This window comes from Strix aluco, unplaced genomic scaffold (assembly GCF_031877795.1).
Source record: "Strix aluco isolate bStrAlu1 unplaced genomic scaffold, bStrAlu1.hap1 HAP1_SCAFFOLD_80, whole genome shotgun sequence".
Classification (NCBI taxonomy): domain Eukaryota; kingdom Metazoa; phylum Chordata; class Aves; order Strigiformes; family Strigidae; genus Strix; species Strix aluco.
Window position 1 is genome coordinate 367,115 of NW_027436660.1, and position 24,030 is coordinate 391,144.

The 24,030-nt window shown below is 43.1% G+C and overlaps 1 protein-coding gene across 2 annotated transcripts; it reads right to left on the reverse strand.

The window, feature by feature from the left end:
* Positions 1–1,766: 1,766 nt before the first annotated feature.
* Positions 1,767–19,468, reverse strand: LOC141919115 (kinesin-like protein KIF20B). Of its 2 annotated transcripts, XM_074814090.1 has the most exons (10): positions 19,353–19,468; positions 17,640–17,766; positions 17,183–17,308; positions 16,780–16,916; positions 15,630–15,785; positions 14,393–14,569; positions 13,638–13,799; positions 9,891–10,094; positions 3,312–3,457; positions 1,767–1,830 (listed from the first exon to the last, which is right to left on the reverse strand). In XM_074814090.1, the coding sequence occupies exons 1-8, from the start codon at positions 19,434–19,436 to the stop codon at positions 9,963–9,965; spliced, it is 1,101 nt and encodes a 366-aa protein (XP_074670191.1). In that variant the 5' UTR covers positions 19,437–19,468; the 3' UTR covers positions 1,767–1,830; positions 3,312–3,457; positions 9,891–9,962. The 2 variants fall into 2 exon arrangements, with proteins under 2 accessions (XP_074670191.1, XP_074670192.1); XM_074814091.1 differs by lacking the exon at positions 17,183–17,308.
* Between the last annotated feature and the right edge of the window lie 4,562 nt (positions 19,469–24,030).

The following is a 24,030-nucleotide window of genomic DNA, read 5'->3' on the forward strand; positions in this document are numbered from 1 at the left end:
GTATATTGGCCAGCTGAAAAAAACAACTTAAACCATTCCACACAGGCATAGTTCTTACTGCACAATGGATAAATTATGAACACTTCCAGAGACACCATGCCTAAAAAAAAAATATTCAGACACAAACTTCTTGAACAGTATTTCAACTTTAATGGAATCAGAACAGTAACCCATCAGAACAATTCTATACATCTCTATAAACACTTTGGAGCATGACTAAGTACCTATTACTTCCTATATACAATCACCTGAAACGATACACTGTAAATATGCCTTAACTAAGAAAATACAAACATGCTTTTGCAAGATTATTTAGCTCTTTTTGAGCGTAGCTGTCACTTGATGATTAGCTGATCGCTTTCCTTCTCTTTTTTTCTATAAAGACCTGAAAAAGATGATATTTCAAGAGTTACTCAGCATTTCTTCAGTGACAAATGACATGCACTTCTAGACCCATGTAACCAACAACATGTTTTTTCCCAGAAGCTGTTTTCAGAATGAATTTTGCCTATTATCTTCTAGTCAGAGGTCTCCAGAACAGAGACACCATTTTAGTGCATGATAATAAGCAAAAAATACTGGGAACATATGAAATCCCTTTTTTTGCTGAAACAAATATTAAAGTCCAAAGAAAACAGTGATCTGAAAGCAGCTCTCACTTCTTATCTCTAATACTCATTTTGTGAAACAAGAAGCGTTCAGAAAACATATTTTTAGCTTAAATTTCTTTAGCTTTCTGACTTTCCCAGGATTCAGTCTTTAACTTTTCCTTCCACTTCCAAGCTCCTTAGCTTCTTTTGCCCTGCCTTCCTGTCATTTCCTTCAGCCTCCTGTGGACAGCATTTTGGTTACTGCTGCATCTATTCATACAGTTTACAGAAAAGTCAACAGAATAACTCAGTATGGGCAAATGCTCACCAGAGCGAATGAAAAAGGACTGAACAGAATGAAGAGATGTACTTCTAACAGCCAGAGCACGCTCAGCACTTTAGTTACTGACAAAACCATAAAGCTGGATTTCAGAAACCGTCCATCAAGCCCTGGCCTATAAGACTCCCTATAGGCTGGCTTAGACAGGGCAACGCAATTTAAGCACACGCAGAAGGCTACTGAAACTGTGCTTTGAAAAGCATGGGTGTATCCAAATCCTAAAGTAACCCTAATAGCAGCTGGGCAGAAAAGGAATCGGAAATTACCTCAGATGCTCACTTGCCCTGCAAAGTTAATCGTACATGCAGACCTTTCTCTTCAGTGTTTCAATCAGGCTATTCCAAATCTATGGATTCCTTCATGGTCTCTATTTCTGTTATCCCTTCATGCTACTCTTAAATGAACACCAACTACTGGAAAAACAAATTAAGACTCAACTGCTGTACTAGAGGAAAAAGTAACACTCCACATACCCCAGCCTAAGGTATCTAAGACTCCAAATGTGAAGATATCGCCATGACTGCTATATAGGTGATACAACAAGTCAGCAGTCACACACAGAGAAGATAAGTGAGAAAACAGAGAAAATTAAAGTAACACATCAGGAAGAAAAGACCAAAAGAAATAAGTCAGTACTTTCAAACCTCTTCTGCAACTTGACTCAATCAGGTTTGTTCTGTCCCCCCAATAGCTTATTTTAAGCCCAGATTACAGAAATAGATTACAGCGGACAGAACACTAACCCGTAATCACTTACCGAAGAATCAGGGATATCTAGAGGGCAAGAACTGTCCATTGAATACAGCTTTCTCTTAGATCGTTTTGGCTTGAGCTCCTTTCCTTTGACATTTTCTGGTTCTGCAGACTTGGGAGAGCTTATTGTTGCCATCAGCTGCTTTGCTACAAGAAAAAATTTATTGTAAATCAATGTCTTATTGGTTTTATGAGCCTCAAAATTAATGAATAAAGGTTTAATGAATAAAGGTTTATTAAAACCAGTTTAAAAATGAAACAGATGTAGTCTGAAATTTAAACATAAAAATTCAGAAGTGGTATGTATTTGACTACCACAGTCTTCTATATCCTGAAACAGTTTTCTATAGCTTCAAATACAAAAGCTTAAAGGACACATTTAAATAGCACCAAAAAAATCAATTGGGATTCAGATTTCACTGGATGTTAAATACAACAGGAATTGAAAACCAGGCTTAACTTCTTTGTACTGACAGAAGCACAAGGTTGAGTCAATTTTCTCTATGTACTTGTATAGTTTTATCAAACTAGTACCAGCTCTATGAAGAGATGAGTGTGTGCATCTTATGAGCTAGAAGGAAAGAAGAGATCCCAATCAATACTAAGTTATGCAAAGGAGGGAAAAAATACAGGACATGGTAATAAAGGTTACAAATTAGACCTCATTTGCTCAAATAAAGTATTTCCAGGGTGAAATTTTGATTACTCTGAATTTGGCTTCCATTGATAATGACATGTTGTCCTCATGGAACCACTCTGACAAATGTGAAAAATGTTAGAAATCCCACTATCTTAACTGTGCATCGTGAATAATGACTAACCTTGTTTTAACCAGCCAAATAGTAGTGTCTTTTAGAATTTAACACTGGTGATTCTTTGTGCCCTCTGCTAATTTTAATCTTTTTTTTTTTTAAAAAAAAAACAGTAACTCAGAAATCATGTCTTACTGTAGGAAAGAATAAAAATATATTCTTCAATGGAAGGTCCTAGCAGTTAATTTTCCCAAGGCTATACTTAAACTTGAAATCCATTAACTGCTTCAGAGCTAGTTTATTGAAGTCTTCCACATATTTTCTGGAGATACTGGCTTTCAGATTCTGTAGAACTAATCTTCCTCTCCTACATACATACTTCAAAAAACATTAATACAATTTCCACAGAAACAAAACAGGAAGTGGGGGGGAGATTGCTTATAGAACAAGGTCAGATCTGGGTTTGAATTCAACTCTTGATTTTTTTAGATCAACAGGTCAAGTTTCTGAAATTGCCTTTAACTGTTTTACTGTAAGCAAGAACAAAGTAACTCAGACATTTTGAGCTTATCATTGCTTTTATGATAAATTTATACGCACATAGTCCACACTGCATCCTTTCGCTCTACCTGGCTTACCTTTCACACTTAACCTAAACTTTAGAACCATGTGGTCCTTGTAATCCAGTCGGCCTCTTCTACTCTGCAAGATTCAGCAGAGCAGGCCCCAGCTCAGACTCCATTGTTTCATAAATGAAAGAACTGGATGCAGCAGACGTGGCCTTTAACAGCACATACATTAACAGATTACAGTAGAAAAAAGCTATTCTACAATACCCAGATAACATGGAATAAGCCTTATTTATTCTGTACAAACCTTTAGAGTGAAAAATAACAGGAGAACTTTGGAAAATCTCCAATTTTTTGTAGTGTTCCATCTTTCTTTTTAGCTGACTTTTTACGTGAAGTAGATTCTTGCTTTCTTAAGGGGTATTCTTTTCTTTTCTTCTGTGTAGAAGACATCTGTACAGAAATACACAGTCATTGTTTAAGTCGAAAAGTTGACTTATCTTCAAGTTTAATTCCATTTTGTTTGGCTTCAATGTTATTTTCAAGCTGACATTTTGAGCTTTGCTACCGAAACCTCTGCTCATTAATGATACTGCCGCAGCAAGCAATGTAGACAACCTTATTTTATACCCAAAAGAAAAGAAATTGTCAGTTTCACAGAATACATCTAAGGGCATGAGTAATATAGGAAACAAATAGTTTCTTTTAAAAAAGTGGATTCAAAGTTTTAGAGTATTTCATTAGACCAGCTGTTCTAGTTATAAAACAGAAGAAAACTGATGGTGAAAATAAATCTACTGTCCACCCTTTGAGCCTGCCCAGGTTACTACTAAGGCCTAAAATCATACTTTTATAGTTGTCATGCATATAGATGACACAAACCTTAGTTTTACTTCAAAAGGAATTGCCTATAACATGACATATGCTGAGTATGTTCAAACTAGTCTTCATAACTACTCAGCATGCAACATCCTTCCCTGGGAATCCCTGTACGCTGCAGCCAGTACACGTTCTGGGCAAATACAGACTGACTCTCCTTGGTTAGCTTAGAAAGTTTAGTAGGAAGATAACGTACGTGTTTAAGAATCCTATTAAAATACATAGATAAGGATTAAGATACTGCTGCATAAGAATGTTTGCTCCTTTCACAAGTCCACCTTTACAGAAAAGGTGGACTTATGAAAGGAGAAACTAACTTCAAAATTGAACAAAACCAAACTATTTTCTTGTTGCTTGTAGAAGGTGAATTAGTCATAGCAGGTTTTGCATTTTCTTGTTCTCACTTTTCACAAAATCCTAAGAAAATAAACATGACAAATTTTAACTAGGATTCTTCCGGAAAGAATAATGATTACCTATATTACAGAAGCAGCCACTATTTAAATGCTATGACTAACAGTAGGGAGGCATTGACTACTGCTGGATAGAGGTAACTATTCAAACGTGAAATAAACACTAAACAAACTTGTGGAAGGGAACTAGAAATGCCTGTAGTCAAACCATTCTGACATTTACTATTTTCTTCTCTCCGTTATTTCCTATACTTTTGACTTTAAGAGATTTGACAAGCCAACACCCAAATTGAAATTAATAAATCTAAGTGTAAATTTGGATTTATGGTGACAAGTATATAAAAAACAGGTTGGTAGCACAGTGCCATTGTTAAGCTGTCTTTTAATGACATCTTCTATCTTGTGAAGTGGTGCTGAGAGATTTCAGATAACCGACAGCCATACCAACTGATAACAGCATCAGAAAACGGAAAGAGGATTTTGTTCTTTAATTAGAAGGGAGCCTCTGAAAAAGATTTGGTTTTGTTTGTTTCTAAAACACCAGGGAGTTTGTTTCATTTCTAAAAAAATTTGACATGAGCAGTATGTGGTTATTTTAGCACTACAGGTTTCCCCTCAGTTTTAGTTTTCACAATGCTTTTCAGTTTTAGGAAATTTAAAAAAACAAACTGTGTCTTCAGTAGACTTGTAACAGTTAAAGTTACTGAATCATTTTATAATCTGTTTGGCATATGTAACATGAAGATAAATATTTAAATATGGGTACAGAAGGCCCCATATGCAGACCGGACCCGCTTCATAGGGAAGTCTGCTGCCTCCCTGGGGGCCGCGTCAATGACCTCAAGGCAAAACTCCCCACTCTAGTGAGACCCAAGGACTACTACCCTCTCCTGGTTTTTCAGGTAGGTAGTGACGACATTACTAGGAGAAGTCCTAAAGCAATGAAGAGAGATTTCAGGTCCTTGGGGAAAGTGATTAAGGGGTCGGGGGCACAAATTGTGTTCTCCTCCATCCCTTCAGTTGGAGGGATGGATGAAGAAGAATACAGGAGAACTCAACAGATGAGCTTGTGGCTCCAAGACTGGTGTTACAGTCAGGGCTTTGGATTTTTCAATCATGGGTTGGTATACAGGGCGCCAGACCTTTTGGCATTAGATGGAATGCACCTGTCCCAGAGGGGGAAGAGGATCATGGGACAGGAGTTAGCTGGGCTCATTGACAGAGCTTTAAACTAGATTTGAAGGGGGAAGGGGGAAAACATCAGCCCATCTGAAGTACATGTATACCAATGCACACAGTATGGGTAACAAACAGGAGGAGCTTGAAGCCATGATGAAACAGGAAAATTATGATGTTGTGGCTATTACAGAAACATGGTGGGATGTCTCCCATGACTGGAGTGCGCCTGTTGATGGCTACAAGCTCTTTAGAAGGGACAGACGAGGAAGGAGAGGTGGTGGGGTGGCGCTGTATGTTAGGGACTGTTGTGATTGCCTTGAGCACAAGTGTAGCGAAGACAGGGTAGTGTCTTTGCGTTAGAATCAGGGGGAAGGCCAACAGGGCAGATGTTGTAGTAGGAGTCTACTAGAGGCCACCCACCCAGGACAGAGAGGTGGATGAAATATTCTATAAGTATTTAGAAGAAATCTCATGATCGCTTGCCCTTGTTCTTGTGGGAGACTTCAACTTCCCAGACATCTGCTGGAAGTACAGTACAGCAGAGCGAGACCAGTCCCGGAGATTCCTGGAATGTGTGGGAGACAACTTCCTGACGCAACTGGTGAGAGAACCAACCAGAGAAGGTGCCCTGCTGGATCTCCTCTTTGTGAACAGAGAAGGACTGGTGGACAATGTGGCAGCTGGAGGCCGACTAGGGCACAGTGATCATGAAATAATAGAGTTCTCTATTCTTAGAGAGGCCAGGAGAGGGCTAAGCAGAACTGACATCCTGGACTTCAAAAGGGCTGACTTTGTATTGATTAGGCACCTGCTTGAAAGGATCCCTTGGGAGACAATCCTGAACAGTATAGGGGTCCAGGAAGACTGGGCACTCTTTAAGAAGGAAGTGTTAATGGCTCAGGAACAGGCAGTCCCCAGGTGCTGTAAGAGAAGCCAGCAACAGAGAAGACCAACCTGGCTGAACAGGGAGCTTTGGCTGCAACTCAGGGAGAAAAGGAAAGTTTACAGCCTTTGGATGAAGGGACTAGCTACTCACAGTGATTACAAAGACACAGTGAGGCTATGCAGGGCAGAAATCAGGAGGTCTAAAGCCCAGCTGGAAATTACCCTGGCTTCAGCAATCAAGGATAACAAGAAATGTTTCTATAAGTATGTCAACAGCAAAAGAAAGACCAGGGAGAGTCTCCATCCCCTGCTGGATGCGGGGGGAAACATGGTAACAAGTGATGAGGAGAAGGCTGAGGTCCTTAATGCCTTCTTTGCCTCAGTCTTTAATAACAAGACTAGTTGGACTGAGGGAATCCAGCCTCCTCAGCCAGAGGACAGAGACTGGGAGAACGACCCCCCTGCAATCCAGGAGACAGTCAGTGACCTACTGCATCACATAGACACACACAAGTCTATGGGACCTGATGGGATACACCCGAGGGTGCTGAAGGAGCTGGCTGGGGTGCTCGCCAAGCCACTTTCCATCATTATCAGCAGTCCTGGCTGACCGGGGAGGTCCCGACAGATTGGAAACTGGCCAATGTGACGCCCATCTATAAGAAGAGTCGGAAGGATGATCCAGGAAATTACAGGCCTGTCAGCTTGACGTTGGTGCCCGGGAAGCTGATGGAGCACCTCATCCAGAGTACCATCACACAACACATGCAGGACAACCAGATGATCAGGCCCAGTCAGCATGGGTTTATGAAAGGCAGGTCCTGCTTGACAAACCTGATCTCCTTCTATGACAGGGTTGACCTGCTTATTGGATGAGGGAAAGGCTGTGGATGTAGTTTACCTCGACTTGAGTAGGGTCTTTGACACCGTTTCCCACAGCATTCTCCTGGCGAAATTGGCTGCTCGAGGCTTGGATGGTCGCACACGCTTTGCTGGGTAAAAAACTGGCTGGATGGCCGGGCCCAAAGAGTTGTGGTGCATGGAGTTAAATCCACTTGGTGGCTGGTCACGAGTGGTGTCCCCCAGGGCTCGGTTTTGGGGCCACTACTGTTTAAGATCTTTATTGATGATCTAGACGAGGGGATCGAGTGCACCCTCAGTAAGTCTGCAGATGACACCAAGTTGGGTGGGAGTGTTGATCTGCTTGAGGGTAGGGAGGCTCTGCAGAGAGATCTGGACAGGCTGGAGCGATGGGCTAAGGCCAACTGTATGAGCTTCAATAAGGCCAAATGCCGGGTGCTGCACTTGGGTCACAACAACCCCCAGCAACGCTACAGGATTGGGGAGGAGTGGCTGGAGAGCTGCCAGTCAGAGAGGGACCTGGGGGTGTTGATTGACAGCCGGATAAACATGAGCCAGCAGTGTGCCCAGGTGGCCAAGAAGGCCAATGGTATCCTGGCTTGTATCAGAAATAGCGTGGCCAGCAGGGCCAGGGAAGTGATCTTGCCCCTGTACTTGGCACTGGTGAGGCCGCACCTCGATTACTGTGTTCAGTTTTGGGCCCCTCACTACAAAAAGGACATTGAATTATTCGAGTATGTCCAGAGAAGGGCAACGAAGCTGGTGAAGGGTCTGGAGCACATGTCGTACGAGAAGCGACTGAGGGAACTGGGGTTGTTTAGTTTGGAGAAGAGGAGGCTGAGGGGAGACCTCATCGCCCTCTACAACTACCTGAAAGGAGGGTGCAGAGAGCTGGGGATGAGTCTCTTTAACCAAGTAATGAGCGATAAGACAAGAGGTAATGGCCTCAAGTTGCACCAGGGAAGGTTTAGACTGGATATTAGGAAGTATTTCTTTCCAGAATGGGTTGTTGGGCATTGGAATGGGCTGCCCAGGGAAGTGGTGGAGTCCCCATCCCTGGAGGTGTTTAAGAGTAGGGTCGACATAGCACTGGGGGATACGGTGTAGTTGGAAACTGCCAGTGCTAGGTTAACGGTTGGACTAGATGATCTTCAAGGTCCTTTCCAACCTAGATGATTCTGTGATTTAAGAGTAACATTCAGGTGAATAAAACAGCAATAAGATACTTCTAAAATTAGTTCCATGTTATTGAAAAATTACTTAGCTAAATGTTATCCCATCAGGATATGAACATCTACGCTATGAAAGGATTTATAAATGGATTGGTAAAACAGTCTTCTCAAAACATGGATAACTATGTTAGATGAAATATATTCATCTGTAGATAAGGTTCAGTACTTTTCCAGTGCCTTCAGAAGGATGGTTATTTTTACACTTACTTTTCCAGCAGCCTAAGAGAATACTCCTCTCAAAGAAAATTGGTTCAAGACATAGGAAGTTTAAATCAAATCTGGACATTATTCCAGAATGAAGCGTTCAATTCCAGATGAATTAACTTACACAACTTTTAACAGTTACTTTTGCAATCCAAGTTTAACAAAATGACTTTATTGAAGTACTGTTGAACACTAATCACTGAAGTGACCGTTTCTCTTAACTATTTTACTAAGAGATTAAAAAAACATCACTTGAGAACACTTGAATGAGAATGCTAGAAAACCATCAGACACTTCACTCTCCAGCTGAGACAAACTCAGAGTGATCACTTGCCACTTATGCAAATGACCCACAGGTCATCTCCCTATACTCACCTGTCAGCTTCAGAAGTCCTTAGAAGTACAGAGATTCATAAGCCCCACAAGTAGGATTACAAGTAAGTACCACCACAATGAGGTATTAGGGTTTCATAGTCTTTGTGTCTTAGAAATAGCTCTGTTCATGATAATGTTGATAAAAGTCAGAGGAAAGAAATGTGCGGTTCAAGTAGGAGCAGTGAAGATTTTTACCACCCTGAACTGCTGTGAAGCCTTAGTCTCGCACATAAACACCACAGCACACTAAGAACGCTGGCACATATAACCTAGCACAACTGAAGGAATTAAAGAGGAATTAAGTTCTACAGAAAACAGGGAGGTTCAGGTGCTCGTGCAATTAGTTCTGTATATTCCCTTTAAATACAAAAAGATCAAAGAAAACACAGACTGGACAAAAAGTCAAAGGAAGTGGTCTTGAAACTCTGAAATGCAATGATTAAGCCCAGAGGCTTAACTTTTAATTGCCTATTAGAAGAGGTTATAGTTGATACCAATGATTGCTTAAACCAAAAGAAGCAGTTCTATTGAACTGGTCTCTAATCCTGCAGATCACAGCTACAGACAGAAGCAAATCGTAAGAGCAAGGAGAGAGAAATGTAAAAGGTGAAGAGGAAGTACATATCAGGGACAAGCGTCCAGAGTCTGGATAAATTGAAATCTATGACTTTATTCAACATAGGCCAGAGATCCACACCTTGGCAGGAGGTGGGGGGTGGGGGGGAAAGAGGTTTAAATATTCTCTGTATATATCCTTAGGATCTCAGTGAGAATCAAAAGGATAGGATTTTAACAAATGATCAGAGTAATAAATTGAAAGACTACACAACACATTTTGTCAGTTGGTCTAGGTCATACCTCATCCCTCTCTTCACTTGTCCTTTTCTTTCTTGGCTTGAGCACTTTAACTGTAGCTGGTAAGGTGCTGCCCTAGTGTTTCACCTCCATCTTATCGGGTTCCAGAGGTGTGAACTGAATTTCCATCTCTGGTTTTGGGAACCGACTAGTATTTCCACTTTCTGTGGACACTTCTGAAGAGTCAAGGACAATTTCTGAATGCTCCTGCAAATACATGGAAATTTTAAGAACACAAGTTTTAAAATAACTGAGTTAAAAAACCCATAATACACATCTTTCCCCAATGGATTGCAAAGTAAGCATTCCATTTCCCAGCTTTCACTTTCAGAACACTTCTAATTGAAGGAATCTACTTCAACCATAGCAGAGTTTAACCCTTACTTTCTAAAACTTTTTTGTTACATTTTAAAAAGTTAACGTTTCTATCTACAGTGACAGAACTTGAACTCAGCCTGATACTTTGTTTCCAAGTCATTTTGCTCAAGGGCAGAGACAGTCACAGTTTTCACAAGTAGCAGTAGTAGAATGGACATGACTTTCATCTTAACTCTGCTGCTCCTTAGGAGCTAGGCAGTGATAGCAGCTTTTGAGAGAAAAGTATAACCTTTCTCTAGCCTATCTTTAAGGAATTTTCCCTTCCCCTTCTACACCAGAGAAGTTGTGTAAGTAACAAGGTCCAACTAGCAAGCTACAAGCCAAATTCAACCTATGAGAGGCTTCTACATCACTACCTGTTCTCTGGAGGAAGAGCAGGCATTAAGGCAGCCCGCAGCCCACAAGCTGAAAACCTTGTCTTGTACCTGCTCACAGCCAAACTGCAAGAACTGCACAGTGAGGGTGGGATGGAAAAATCAGTTTGACAATTCTTCTTCCTCAGCAGCACTTACCTTCCACCATCCACCCAACCTGTTTTCTTAGCAAAACCAGCAAGTGAGAGCTGTGGTCCTCCCAGCTCCTGCATCTCTGTGGCAGCAGTTCAGCTGCTGGCTAGCATACAGGAATGGATTCAGCAGCTGTTTGAATGAAACCTGAAAGACAGGCTGCTGTGGTGATTGGTGCTTAGAAACTGCAGGTGGCTGCTACTACTGCTGCTGGTGGGGTCCCAAACAGAGCAGCTGCTGTGGCTTCTCGAAGGGCACTCTCCTCCTCTCAAAAAGGAAAGTGATCAAAGCTCATGGAAAGCCCAGAGATAGTCACATTCTGCAACAGGCTCTGCTGGGATTCTGAGTAAGAATACAAGCACCACTGCATTCCCAAGAATGGAGTTGGCTAATATAAACATTTTTCTTTATAACTGCTACTTCATGAGAGTTAGCCATCAAAAAGTTACACAGGAATGGCTAGTGTCATTAGCTAACACAGCTACACACAAGAATCCTGTAGTGGAAGAAAGCAAATCCAATTTGCCCTGCTACTGCTCATCCATTTAAAAGGGTTTATATATTTGTTTCAAGTGACTTATCTAATAATCAGCCACTTCATAAGCATTGGTGAGAGGTAGGATTTCAAGAGCATGCAGCTGAAGTCAGATATAGCTATTCACATGATTATGTTATACATCTTTTATTTCTACCAAAAGCCACTAAAATGAGGTGATCTGATCACCAAGAAAGGTATTTGCAGAATAAAACTTTAGAATTATTCAGACAACAGGATACATTTTCTTCCCTATTCTGCATTTAGCAAAATCCATACAACTGCATAAAATTTTTAAATTTCAGTTTTGTACCAACCTCACTTAATGAAGAGGCACTGCTAGGACAGTGAGATAATGAATAATTCCCTTTAACTGCGTCATATCTAACTGAAATACTTGACAAAGTATAGGATTAGTCCTGCTTTGTTTTTCTATAAACTGTAAATATTTAGAATGAGAAGAGATTATGCTAAACTGTAAACCTCAAAATATTTTGATTTTTCTAAAGCTACAATATAAAAGCTCAAGTGCAGACAGCTAATGAACACCTGGGCTGAGAGACAACACAAGTTTAAGGCAGTAACCTCTACTCACGATGCCATCATGAGATGTGCCCTGCTGGGTCTCACCAACAGTCCGTCTAGTTCAATATTCTGCCCCAAGAGTGGCAAAGGGAGATGCTATTTAAGGATAAGATAGTGATCCTGGTCACCTTGTCATCTGTCCTCTCCATACTCTCCCAGCATTCTTAGCTGTGCATTACAATTGTCAGAGTCTACACCACTGTCTAACCCTCAGAGTATCCATTTAAAAATATATTGATGGATTTCTACTACAAAATTTTTCTAATCCCTGCTGACAGTAACTGTTTCCACCACCTCCAGAAAATTACTAGCTGCTTCATATAGGAATATGTTATTTTAGCTGTCTTAAAATTATTTCCTATTAGTTTCACGAAGTGCTGCCCAGTTCTTGCAGGATTTTAACAAGGACAGTTCTGCCTTCTGTTTACCCACCGCAACCATGATTTTGTAAACCTCAGTCCCACAACCCTCTGGTGGCCTTAACCTCTCCTAATCACAGTGCCAGCTTCTTAGCCTCTCCTCACAAGGCAGGAGACACACATTGTCTTGATCACCTTAGATTTTCTTCTTTATCTCCACTATATCTTTCCTGAGAATTATTTGACTTCCCCCCAAGACTCTACCCCATTCACTTCACACCATAACAGTTTATCACATGATAATCCTGGTAGTAGCCTCTCCTTATTCATAACATCAAGTACTGTGGCTACTGGCTTGAGGTAAATACTTCAGCACCAACTGTTCACAACAATTCTTCTCTGTAACTAATTTTATAGCAAAAATAACTAATTTTATGGTGCTCTCTTAGCTGCCATTACAAAGCTGTATAAAGCAATAACCATTCTGAGAGCTCCTCTCTACTCCCTCATACATCACAAGCTTTATCTATACGGCACCAGCTGAATTGATGAAGTAGCAAGAAACTGGCCAGTCTTATTTGGCAGTAGACAGGAGAGAGATGAAGAGATGCATTTCATCATTCAGCCCAGTTCTGCCACAAGAGGAGAATCACATCTTCTAGCAGCCAGGGGAGGGTCTGCTAGGAAATCCATGTTCAGCTCTCTTCATTACTAGTTAGCAATGGAGTCACGTAGCATTAATTCAGTTTGGGAGGAAAACTACCTCACTGAATACTGCTCACGTAGCACACAGGGATTTGGTCAGAATCAGAAGGCTCAGTACAGGTGCAAGCCTTTCAATTTTTGTTCAGGAAATATGCAAAGTCAATCTTTTCTTTGTGTAAACTTCAAATATTGTTTTGTTTTTAAGTAAGATGCAAGATACCGTTCTGTTCTTGTGAACCCCATACGGGCTGGCAGCTCTAATTACAGAACCATCTCTACTACCACACTATAGGTGGTATCAGGAAAGTTGTCTGAGCTGAAATCCCCTTAGCACTGACATAACCAAACAGAGGTGACATCACAAATATTATGTCTTCAAATCTCTAGAATCTGGATTAGTTAACTAGTTTTTCCCTCAGGTACAGAAGTTTTATAGTGTATAGAGAGGTGGTATTCTCTTAACTAAAGTACTTCTTTTTCTGAGAGGGAACTTGAAAGAGGGAGAGAGAAGAATAAACAAGAACTCAGAATTAGTGATATAGTTAAAGTACGAAGAACTACAGAAAGTAACTTTTGGGAGATTCCCCACATTGCTGAAATATATACTGAGAAAACAACAAAACAAAGATGTTACTAACAACATATCATTAGTACATACTTTCTATAAATATAACAAACATACCTCTTTGTTTACAGACTGATCTATTTTATCTTGTCCTTCAGGTAAAGGTACTTCTGCCAAAGACTGAAGACTTTTATGGTTAACGCCTTGTTTCAATTCCTTTATAAAGTCATCTTTCTCAGCCAGCTGTTTTCTTAGTTCTTCTGTATCAGTTCCCTCATCCTAATAAACATAGCAAAAATTGCCACAAATTGCAGGATTGGCAAGAGAAATTAACATGTGCATGAGCATCATTACAATTACTCGGTAGCACCAGTTTTAGAATTGCAGGCTCAAACAGCCAGCTGTCCAACAAAAAGCCAACAACTTCATGTATGAGTGGCCTCTACTTAAAGCCAAGAAAGGTCATACAACAGCCTGGGAAGATGCAATGCAAAATTTTTATTTTAATCTACTTATGTAGGGTTATAAATTTCACCTCCCATTGTTTATGAAGTTCTTGGTTCTGTGCAAAAGGCAGCCGATGTGATAGTTGTTTCAGATTTCCAGTCTAATCAAATTGCAATCAAATGATCAAATAGACTTGAGTGTTTATTTGAACTACTAAGTTTTTTGAAACTTCAGTTACTGTTACAAATTCAGTTTCAGAAAAGCATAAAGCTTTTTTTTTTTTGTATTAGCTGCAAACAATTTCAATATGTTTGGAATAGAGCCAAAACATAGTGTTTTGCAGAGTTAGTGAATAACAAAAGAAAAATCACAAAAACAACTAAAAAAAAAATCCCACAGAAACGACAGAAAGAATGAGAGAGGACCTTTCCTGAATCATTTACTGCAGCTTGTTTCAGTTCTGCTATTTCTTTATCTTTTTGTATGGTGATAGAAGCCAAAGTCTTGAGCTGTACTTCCAAAGCTTCTATTAATTTATTTCTTTCTTCACGCCACTTTTGAAGATTGTTGTCCTTTTCTACCAGCTGTGCAGCAAGTCTTTCCTGAATGGGGGAAAAAATAGGTTAGAATTGAACACCACTTCTACAAACCATCTGAACTGTTCTGACAGCTTAGTTTGGCATAGTCAGTACTATTTTATGGCCTCAGTAGACTTGAGAGCCTATGTAGATCTTAAAAAGCTCACACAGAACTAGTTTCACTACAAATATACAAAAGCAAACCATGCTTCAAATGAGAAAAAACTGTATCTATATTTATACTGTTTGTGAAGAGAATTTTTGTCAAGAACCACCACTCCTGCTTGCCCACTTTCTGATTTTATTACTGGAAAGTCTCAGGCAAGCAAAGTCACAGACAAAGTGAAAGTAGTCCCAAGCTCCTAACATCCCCCTGTACTGATTGCAGGTCCAGAAGGTCATTGCTAACTACTTCTAGATGCAAGTGCAGTTTTAGATTGCACAGATTCATACAATAATTTCATATGCTTAAGAAATTACAACCTTGATACAGCCCAGTGACCAGGCAAGGTATCCACCTTGTTATTAACTATCAGTCACTCTACTTTGAAAGTGGTATGGGAGCAAAACCACTAGCATTTTGACCAAGTATTTTTACTGGAAAGATCTGGAAAGAGGCTTTTTTTGTCAACTACTGCTTGCTTCTTCTCTTCCTTCTAAAGCCTCATAGGCTTCTCCCCCCCCCCCCCTTTTTTTTTTTTTTTTTCAGAAAAGCCAAGCAACAAATCTTGTTTTTCAAAGTATGTTTTCTTAGCTTCATTAAGTAGCAATTCATTTAAGCATAGGTTACTTATTGGTGTTTTACACACAAGATGAAGTTTGAAGAAGGTGGTGGTGGTGATAGGATAGAAAGGAACAGGCACACTAACTTCCATTGCGTATTACGCTTTTTCATTTTGTGACACTCCTATTCTTCCCTTTCACATTGAGATGATCTCATGTAGGCTTTGTCATGTGATAAATGAGGGGACTTTGACAAAGGCCAGCTCCCCTCAAGCGCCCACACTGTTAACACTTGACACGAGATCTGCTCTGTACTAACGACTTATGCTAGAGGACTCTGACGAGACCTCCAGTCACTTACAATTTCTGCTTGCTGCTCTACATAACATTCTCTGTCATCCGCAAATTTTCTCATTTCTCTGTTGTGATGGCTCTCAGCTTCTTTCACTTCACTCATGAGTCTCATTTTTTCCTCCAGCCAATTCTTTTTATCAGTTTGATACTTTGTCTCACTTTCCTATTTTAGTGGAACCAGAAATAAAGCCATAGGCAGAGATTAAGCAACAAAAAAAAGAAGTCTTAAAATCCAGATTACCATTAAACTCATTAATTTCAAAAAGATAACAGAAATACTAGCACAGTTTTACTCCAGCATATTCCCAAGTGCAAGTATTATATTCTCATTTGTTCCTTTCCAGTTAAAAAAATTGTTCAGCAGTTCTCAGAACTTATTATTCGGACTGGCACATCTTCAGGGAACAGACTTTTTTCCCTCTAAAAAATGCTCTGGGTAGGTCACAAACACTATTAAAGTTACACCAAAGGTAATGGCAAAAAGACCCTTTTTACTTACAAATTCCCAATCTTTTATACTTGCAGAACATGTTAAAAAACCTACTTCAAGACTGAAAGGCCAAAAATGCAGCAAAATTTGAATGGTAGAGAGAGTGTGTAACTAAGAATGTCGCTTCAATCACAGCAACTTTGCCTCCTTCTCTGCCACAATCAAACCTCTTGTCAGACATTCTCCCACATAGGACCTGAAAAGCTGCTTGAGAAAAAAGTCTACTTTCTAATCCAAGGAGAATTAAGAGGTAAATCCTTAGTCTAACAGGAAGGACTTACAGGTCACACAGCAAGCACAAGATCTTTAAACAGTCTGATTTATTTGCCCAAGCAACTGACGGGAAAAAGGCTTGAAACAATCCAACTCTTGACATCTGTTCAAGACAATTTTAAGAGGAGCCCAGCTAGAGAAGCACCGTCCATGGTAGCATAACATAGTGAAGGGTGCACTCCATTATGGAGCATCAGTGATGCTGTATATTACAAAGACACCACATCCAGACTTTGCTGCACTGATGCACGGCAGTTTTTAGAGGAGGTTTCCTTTACCAGAACTTGCCACATTGTGCCCTAGTTCTTGAAGATAGCAACACAAAAAAAATGTAGACTCCTAAATGAAAGTTATGGCTTTAAACCTAAGTATGAATTACATCACCATGTTTTACCTTCAGTTCTTTTCGCAGCTTTATTAATTCCTCATTTTCATCTATGTTTTTTTCTGTGGTTTTGCTCATCTTTTGCTGCCAGTCACTATTGCTCTGGTTATCCAGCTCTCTATATCTCTGCTTCCATGCTTCCAGTTCTAGTCAGCACACAAAATGAGGTTATATAACATAGTCTTAAATGCATATTTGACCACATTCACATCCTTCTACTAAAGTTACTTGGATTTATCAGCCATGACCACAGAGGGACAACAGAAGCCTTTAACTGTTAGAAGTTTGTTATGTACTATATAAAATTAATGCCTAAATAACACTCAGCAAATCAAAACAGAGATTTAAAGCAGCTATCACAATACATCCAAAACAATTTTGTCTCCTTGCTCCCTTTCCATGGAGAGATTACCCCAAACTAATCTGTTGGTCTCTTCTAATTTGGTTTCAATCACTTGATCTTGTTTAATATGAGTCTGTTCTTGTTCTTCTAATGTCATCCGCATATCTTCAATTATTTTTTCCTTTGCACACAGATCTGAAAATATATTTACAGATGAGCCCCCATCCTAGTTCCCACCATTCTCTCCCAAAGTGCCTTCATCACAAGTAATTTCCCCCATTTCCTGAGATCTAAAGCTCTATTAGAAAGAAATAGAGTATCTCTACTAAACTTTCCAAATCCAAAATTCTGAAGTGATTCTCATCAACTTGATTTAGGTGAGCATTTCATTGTTAATGTCAGACTAAGGCTTGTATTATACGAAAACCTAACTATTGTTCCACTGCTAAATGTTTATCAAACCTGCAAAAACTGTTATTGTGCTAGTTCATGTTTCAGGGTTTGACTTTTTCCACAATAGGCTTACTTTCAGAGCAACGTTTTCTTCCCACTTTCAATAGAGTCTCCTCACAATCCTTGAATTGGCTGCTTTCAATCAGTTCATTAGAGTTCTTTTCTGCCAATTTTCTTTTAATGGTAGTTACAGTGTTGTCCTGTGTTAAAATAAGATAAATTACTTTGAAGTTTTACAAAGTGAGCACTTAATAGGCTTAGTAATCTTTTAGATGCAAATATTTTTACAAATCTATCTGGGTAACCTGTATATGGGTTGTCAGAAGAACAAGTCAGTTACAGATCAGTTGCTTAAACAAAAAGCAGGTACACCTTCAGACAGTAATAAGCACAATGCTTTGCACTGTACAGAAAGTAGAGCAAGAGACTAGGAAACTACGAAATGCAAAAGGAGTTTACCACCTGAAGTATCCAGTGTCAAAAGAGTTGAGGAAATCCATGATTTGCTCAAAGGGCCAATGGTCAGCTCTACAAGTTCATCACTTTCTTGTCATAGTTGGTAGAGCTGGGAGTCTTAACCACCTTCAGCAAAGCCACAGATCATTTTTATCATGAAAGATCTGATGCAATTTGAAAGCCTAGTCAGTTCTGTCATACATACTTTAGACTATGTATTTGACCAAGAATAAAGTTTCTTTACTCACAAGATGACACAAGTGGCAAGCCATGCTGGTTGCCAAGGACCAATCACTCATCTAAGTAATTCATTAAAAAAAATAATGATCTATAGAACAGACTTGAGGTTTGTTGTCACATTTTAAGTTTCATCCCACACAGTCTCATAGAAACACTGGACAGAGCTAGAGCCTTTCTCTTGGAAGGAGCAGTGATAGGAAGCAGTCATCACAACTGTTACCACTCTGAGCATTAATACTATTGAAAAGCTAAGTTGCTCAGAGGCAGAGAGGGAATAGAAGATTAAGTATGGTCAAAGCTTTAAGTTCACAGTGGAAGAGAAAAATGGATCAGAGCGCTGCCTAAGTTTAACTTAAAATGTTCTCAGAACTACATTTCAGGTTACAGGGCATCAGGCTCAAAAAAACACCTAACCGCGTGTTTTGATTTTTTTTTTTTTTTAACCTGTGTACATGTAGCCAAGCCAGCCTTTTGGCATTCAGCAGCCAGCAGCAGACTAGCCAGCTGCAAATTTTATTGATCGCATCAAAAGCAGAGATACCCTGGCCATCCACTCTTGGATCAAATGCTGCTCAATACATTCATATTATTGCTCTGCCTTAGAAAGATTGTGTGCATCATGGTAGTAGGTGGGACACACTGATTTTTGTTGCCAATTTACACAACCACTGTCCTTCTCACACTAACTTCTAACTTCAATTAAATTTGAGCTTTTGCTGCAGCAAAACCTCCTTTCCTTCCTCTTCCATTCAGGCAAAAATAAAAAAGACAGTGACATAATCCCTCTCTTCCCACAGCTGGAGTCCTCCCAGTTTGAGTGTTGTTTTTTTCTTTAGAGTGGCTCTTCATAGTCTCATCGACAGTCCTCCAATAATAACTCCAGATCACTGCTTCCAGAAATCCTATTTTCCACACACACCTCTGCACACATTTTGCCGTAACTTCAGTTGTAATGCCAACTTCGCCTGCTACCATTTCAAGAAAGTAGCAATTACTTACAGAAAATTTCAATTTTCCAAAATAGTCAAGTCCGTTATAAGCACAGATTTAATTTTTTTGTAAACAGAAAATTGAGATGTCTAAGACTTACATAGTCTTTTATGGTTTCTTCTAAACAGGATATCAAATCTTGCAGTCTCGTGATAGCATCATCTTTTTGCTCTGCGATGTCCATTAGTTCTTGAATCCTTTTATTCTGCGTATTCATTTTCTTACAAAAGAAAGTAGTTCAGTCAATGCTAAATTCTTGAACTATACAATGCATTTAGAAGCAAGATCAGTTAAGCTGGTACACCACTACTAAATTCTTGAACTATACAATGCATTTAGAAGCAAGATCAGTTAAGCTGGTACCCCACTACCCCACTGACCCGCTGACCACTGTGACATGGCCCCCATAGTGACGTGGCCAGCACTGACCTGCTGCCCACTGTGACATGGCCCCCACAGTGACATGGCCACCACTGAACCACTGACCACTGTGACATGGCCCCCAAAGTGACATGGCCACCACTGACCCGCTGACCACTGTGACATGGACCCCACAGTGACATGGCCAGCACTGACCCGCTGACCACTGTGACATGGCCCCCACAGTGACATGGCCACCAGTAGACCTGCTGCCCACTGTGACTTTGCCCCCAAAGTGAAACGGCCACCACTGACCTGCTGCCCACTGTGACATGGCCCCCATAGTGACATGGCCACCACTGACCTGCTGCCCACTGTGACATAGCCCCCAGAGTGACATGGCAACCAGTGGCCTGTTGCTCCTGTGACATGGCCACCACTGACCTGCTGCACATTGTGACATGACATCAAAGTGACATGGCCTCCAGTGACCTGCTCCCCACTGTGGCATGTCCCATACAGTAACATGATCACTACTGACATGCTGCCCACTATCACATGGCCCCACAGTGACGTGGACACCACTGACCTGCTGCCCACTGTGACTGGCCACCACAGTGACATGGCAACCAGTGGAGTGTTGCTCATTGTGATATGGCCACAACTGATCTGCTGCCCAATGTGACATGACCTCACAGTGACATGGCCACCACTGACCCGCTGACCACTGTGACATGGCCCCCACAGTAACATGGCCACCACTGACCCGCTGACCACTGTGACATGGCCCCCACAGTGACATGGCCCCCATAGTGACATGGCCACCACTGACCTGCTGCCCACTGTGACATGGCCCCCAAAGTGACATGGCCACCACTGTTCCGCTGACCACTGTGACATGGACCCCACAGTGACATGGCCACCACTGACCCGCTGACCACTGTGATGTAGCACCCACAGTGACATGGCCACCGCTGACCTGCTGCCCACTGTGACATGGCCCCCAAAGTGACATGGCCACCACTGTTCCGCTGACCACTGTGACATGGACCCCACAGTGACATGGCCACCACTGACCCGCTGACCACTGTGATGTAGCACCCACAGTGACATGGCCACCACTGACCTGCTGCCCACTGTGATATAGCCCCCACAGTGACATGGCCACCACTGACCTGCTAACCAGGGTGACATGGCACCCACTGTGACATGGCCACCACTGACATGCTATCCACTGTGACATAGCCCCCACAGTGACATGGCAACCAGTGGCCTGTTGCTCACTGTGACATGGCCACCACTGACCTGCTGCACACTGTGACATGACCTCACAGTGACATGGCCACCACTGACCCGCTGCCCACTGTGACATGGCACCAACAGTGACATGGCCACCACTGACCTGCTGCTCACTGTGACATGGCCCCCACAGTGACATGGCCACCACTGACCTGCTACCCACTGTGATATAGCCCCCAGAGTGACATGGCCACGACTGACCTGCTACCCACGGTGACATGGCACCCACTGTGACATGGCCACCACTGACCTGCTATCCACTGTGACATAGCCCCCACAGTGACATGGCAACCATTGGCCTGTTGCTCACTGTGACATGGCCACCACTGACCTGCTGCACACTGTGACATATCCGCACAGTGACATGGCCACCAATGACCCGCTGACCACTGTGACATGGCCCCCACAGTGACATGGCCACCACTGACCTGCTATCAACTCTGACATAGCCCCCATAGTGACATGGCCACCACTGACCTACTGCCCACTGTGACATAGCCCCCACAGTGACATGGCAACAAGTGGCCTCTTGCTCACTGTGACATGGCCACCAGAGTGACATGGCCACCACTGACCTGCTGCCCACTGTGACATAGCCCCCACAGTGACATGGCCACCACTGACACGCTGACCACTGTGACATGGCCCCCACAGTGACATGGCCACCACTGACCTGCTGCCCACTCTGACATAGCCCCCATAGTGACATGGCCACCACTGACCTACTGCCCACTCTGACATAGCCCCCACAGTGACATGGCAACCAGTGGCCTGTTGCTCACTGTGACATGGCCACCACTGACCTGCTTCACACTGTGACATGACCTCACAGTGACATGGCCACCACTGACCTGCTGCCCACTGTGACATGGCCCCCACAGTGACATGGCCACCGCTGACATGCTGCCCACTGTGACATGGGCTACCAGTGGCCTGTTTCTCACTGTGACATGGCCACAACTGATCTGCTACCCACTGTGACATGACCTCACAGTGACATGGCCACCACTGAACCGCAGCCCACTGTGATGTAGCCCCCATAGTGACATGGCCACAACTGACCTGCTGCCCACTGTGACATAGTTCCGATATTGACATGGCCACCATTGACCTGCTGCCCAGTGTGACATAGCCCCCACAGTGACATGGCCACCAATGACCCTCTCACCACTGTGACATGGCCCCCACAGTGACATGGCCACCACTGACCTGCTGCCCACTGTGACATGGGCTACCAGTGGCCTGTTCCTCACTGTGACATGGCCACAACTGACCTGCTGCCCACTGTGATATGGCCCCCACAGTGACATGGCCACCACTGATCTGCTGCCCACTCTGAAATGGCACCCACAGTGACATGGCCAGCACTGACCTGCTACCCACTGTGACATAGCCCCCACAGTGACATGGCCACCAGTGGCCTGTTGCTCACTGTGACATGGCCACAAATGACCTGCTGGACACTCTTACATAGCCCCCATAGTGTCATGGCCACCACTGACCTGCTGCCCACTGTGACATGGCCCCCACATTGACATGGCCACCACTGACCTGCTGCCGACTGTGACATAGCCCCCACAGTGACATGGCCACCACTGACCTGCTGCCCACTGTGACATGACCTCACAGTGACATGGCCACCACTGAACTGCTGCCCACTGTGACATGGCCCCCACAATGACATGGCCACCGCTGACCTGCTGCACACTGTGACATGACCTCTCAGTGACATGGCCACCAGTGACCTGCTATCCACTGTGACATAGCCCCCACAGTGACATGGCCACTACTCACCTGCTGCACACTGTGACACGGCCCCCACAGTGACATGGCCACCACTGACCTGCTGCCCACGGTGACATGCCCCCCACAGTGACATGGCCACTACTGACCTGCTGCCCACGGTGACATGGCACCCACAGTGACATGGCCACCACTGACCTGCTATCCACTGTGACATAGCCCCCACTGTGACATGGGCCACCAGTGGCCTATTTCTCACTGTGAAATGGCAAAAACTGATCTGCTGCCCACTGTGACATGACCTCACAGTGACATGGCCACCACTGAACCGCAGCCCACAGTGATGTAGCCCCCATAGTGACATGGCCACATCTGACCTGCTCCCCACTGTGACATGTCCCAAACAGTAACATGATCACCACTGACCTGCTGCCCACTGTGACATAGCCCCCATAGTGACATGGCCACCACTGACCTGCTACCCACGGTGACATGCACCCACTGTGACATGGCCACCAGTGACCTGCTATCCACTGTGACATAGCCCCCACAATGACATGGCCACCAGTGGCCTGTTGCTCACTGTGACATGGCCACCACTGACCTGCTGCACACTGTGACATGACCTCACATTGACATGGCCACCACTGACCCACTGCCCACTGTGATATAGCCCCCATAGCGACATGTCCACCACTGACCCGCTGCCCACTGTGACATGGCACCCATAGTGACATGGCCACCACTGACCTGCTGCTCACTGTGACATGCCCGTTACAGTGACATGGCCAGCACTGACCTGCTGCCCACTGTGACATGACCTCACAATGACATGGCCACCACTGACACGCTGCCCACTGTGATGTAGCACCCACAGTGACATGGCCACAACTGACCTGCTCCCCACTGTGACATGTCCCAAACAGTAACATGATCACCACTGACATGCTGCCCATTGTGACATATCCCCCACAGTAACATGGCCACCACTGACCCGCTGACCACTGTGACATGGCCCCCACAGTGACATGGCCACCACTGACTAGCTTCACACTCTGACATGACCTCACAGTGACATGGCCACCACTGACCTGCTGCCAATTGTGACATGGCCCCCATAGTGACATGGCCACCACTGAACCGCAGCCCACTCTGTTGTAGCCCCAATAGTGACATGGCCACAACTGACCTGCTCCCCACTGTGACATGTCCCAAACAGTAACATGATCACCACTGACCTGCTACCCACTGTGACATAGCCCCCACAGTGACATGGCAACCAGTGGTCTGTTGATCACTGTGACATGGCCCCCACAGTGACGTGGCCACCACTGACCTGCTGCCCACTGTGACTGGCCACCACAGTGACATGGCCA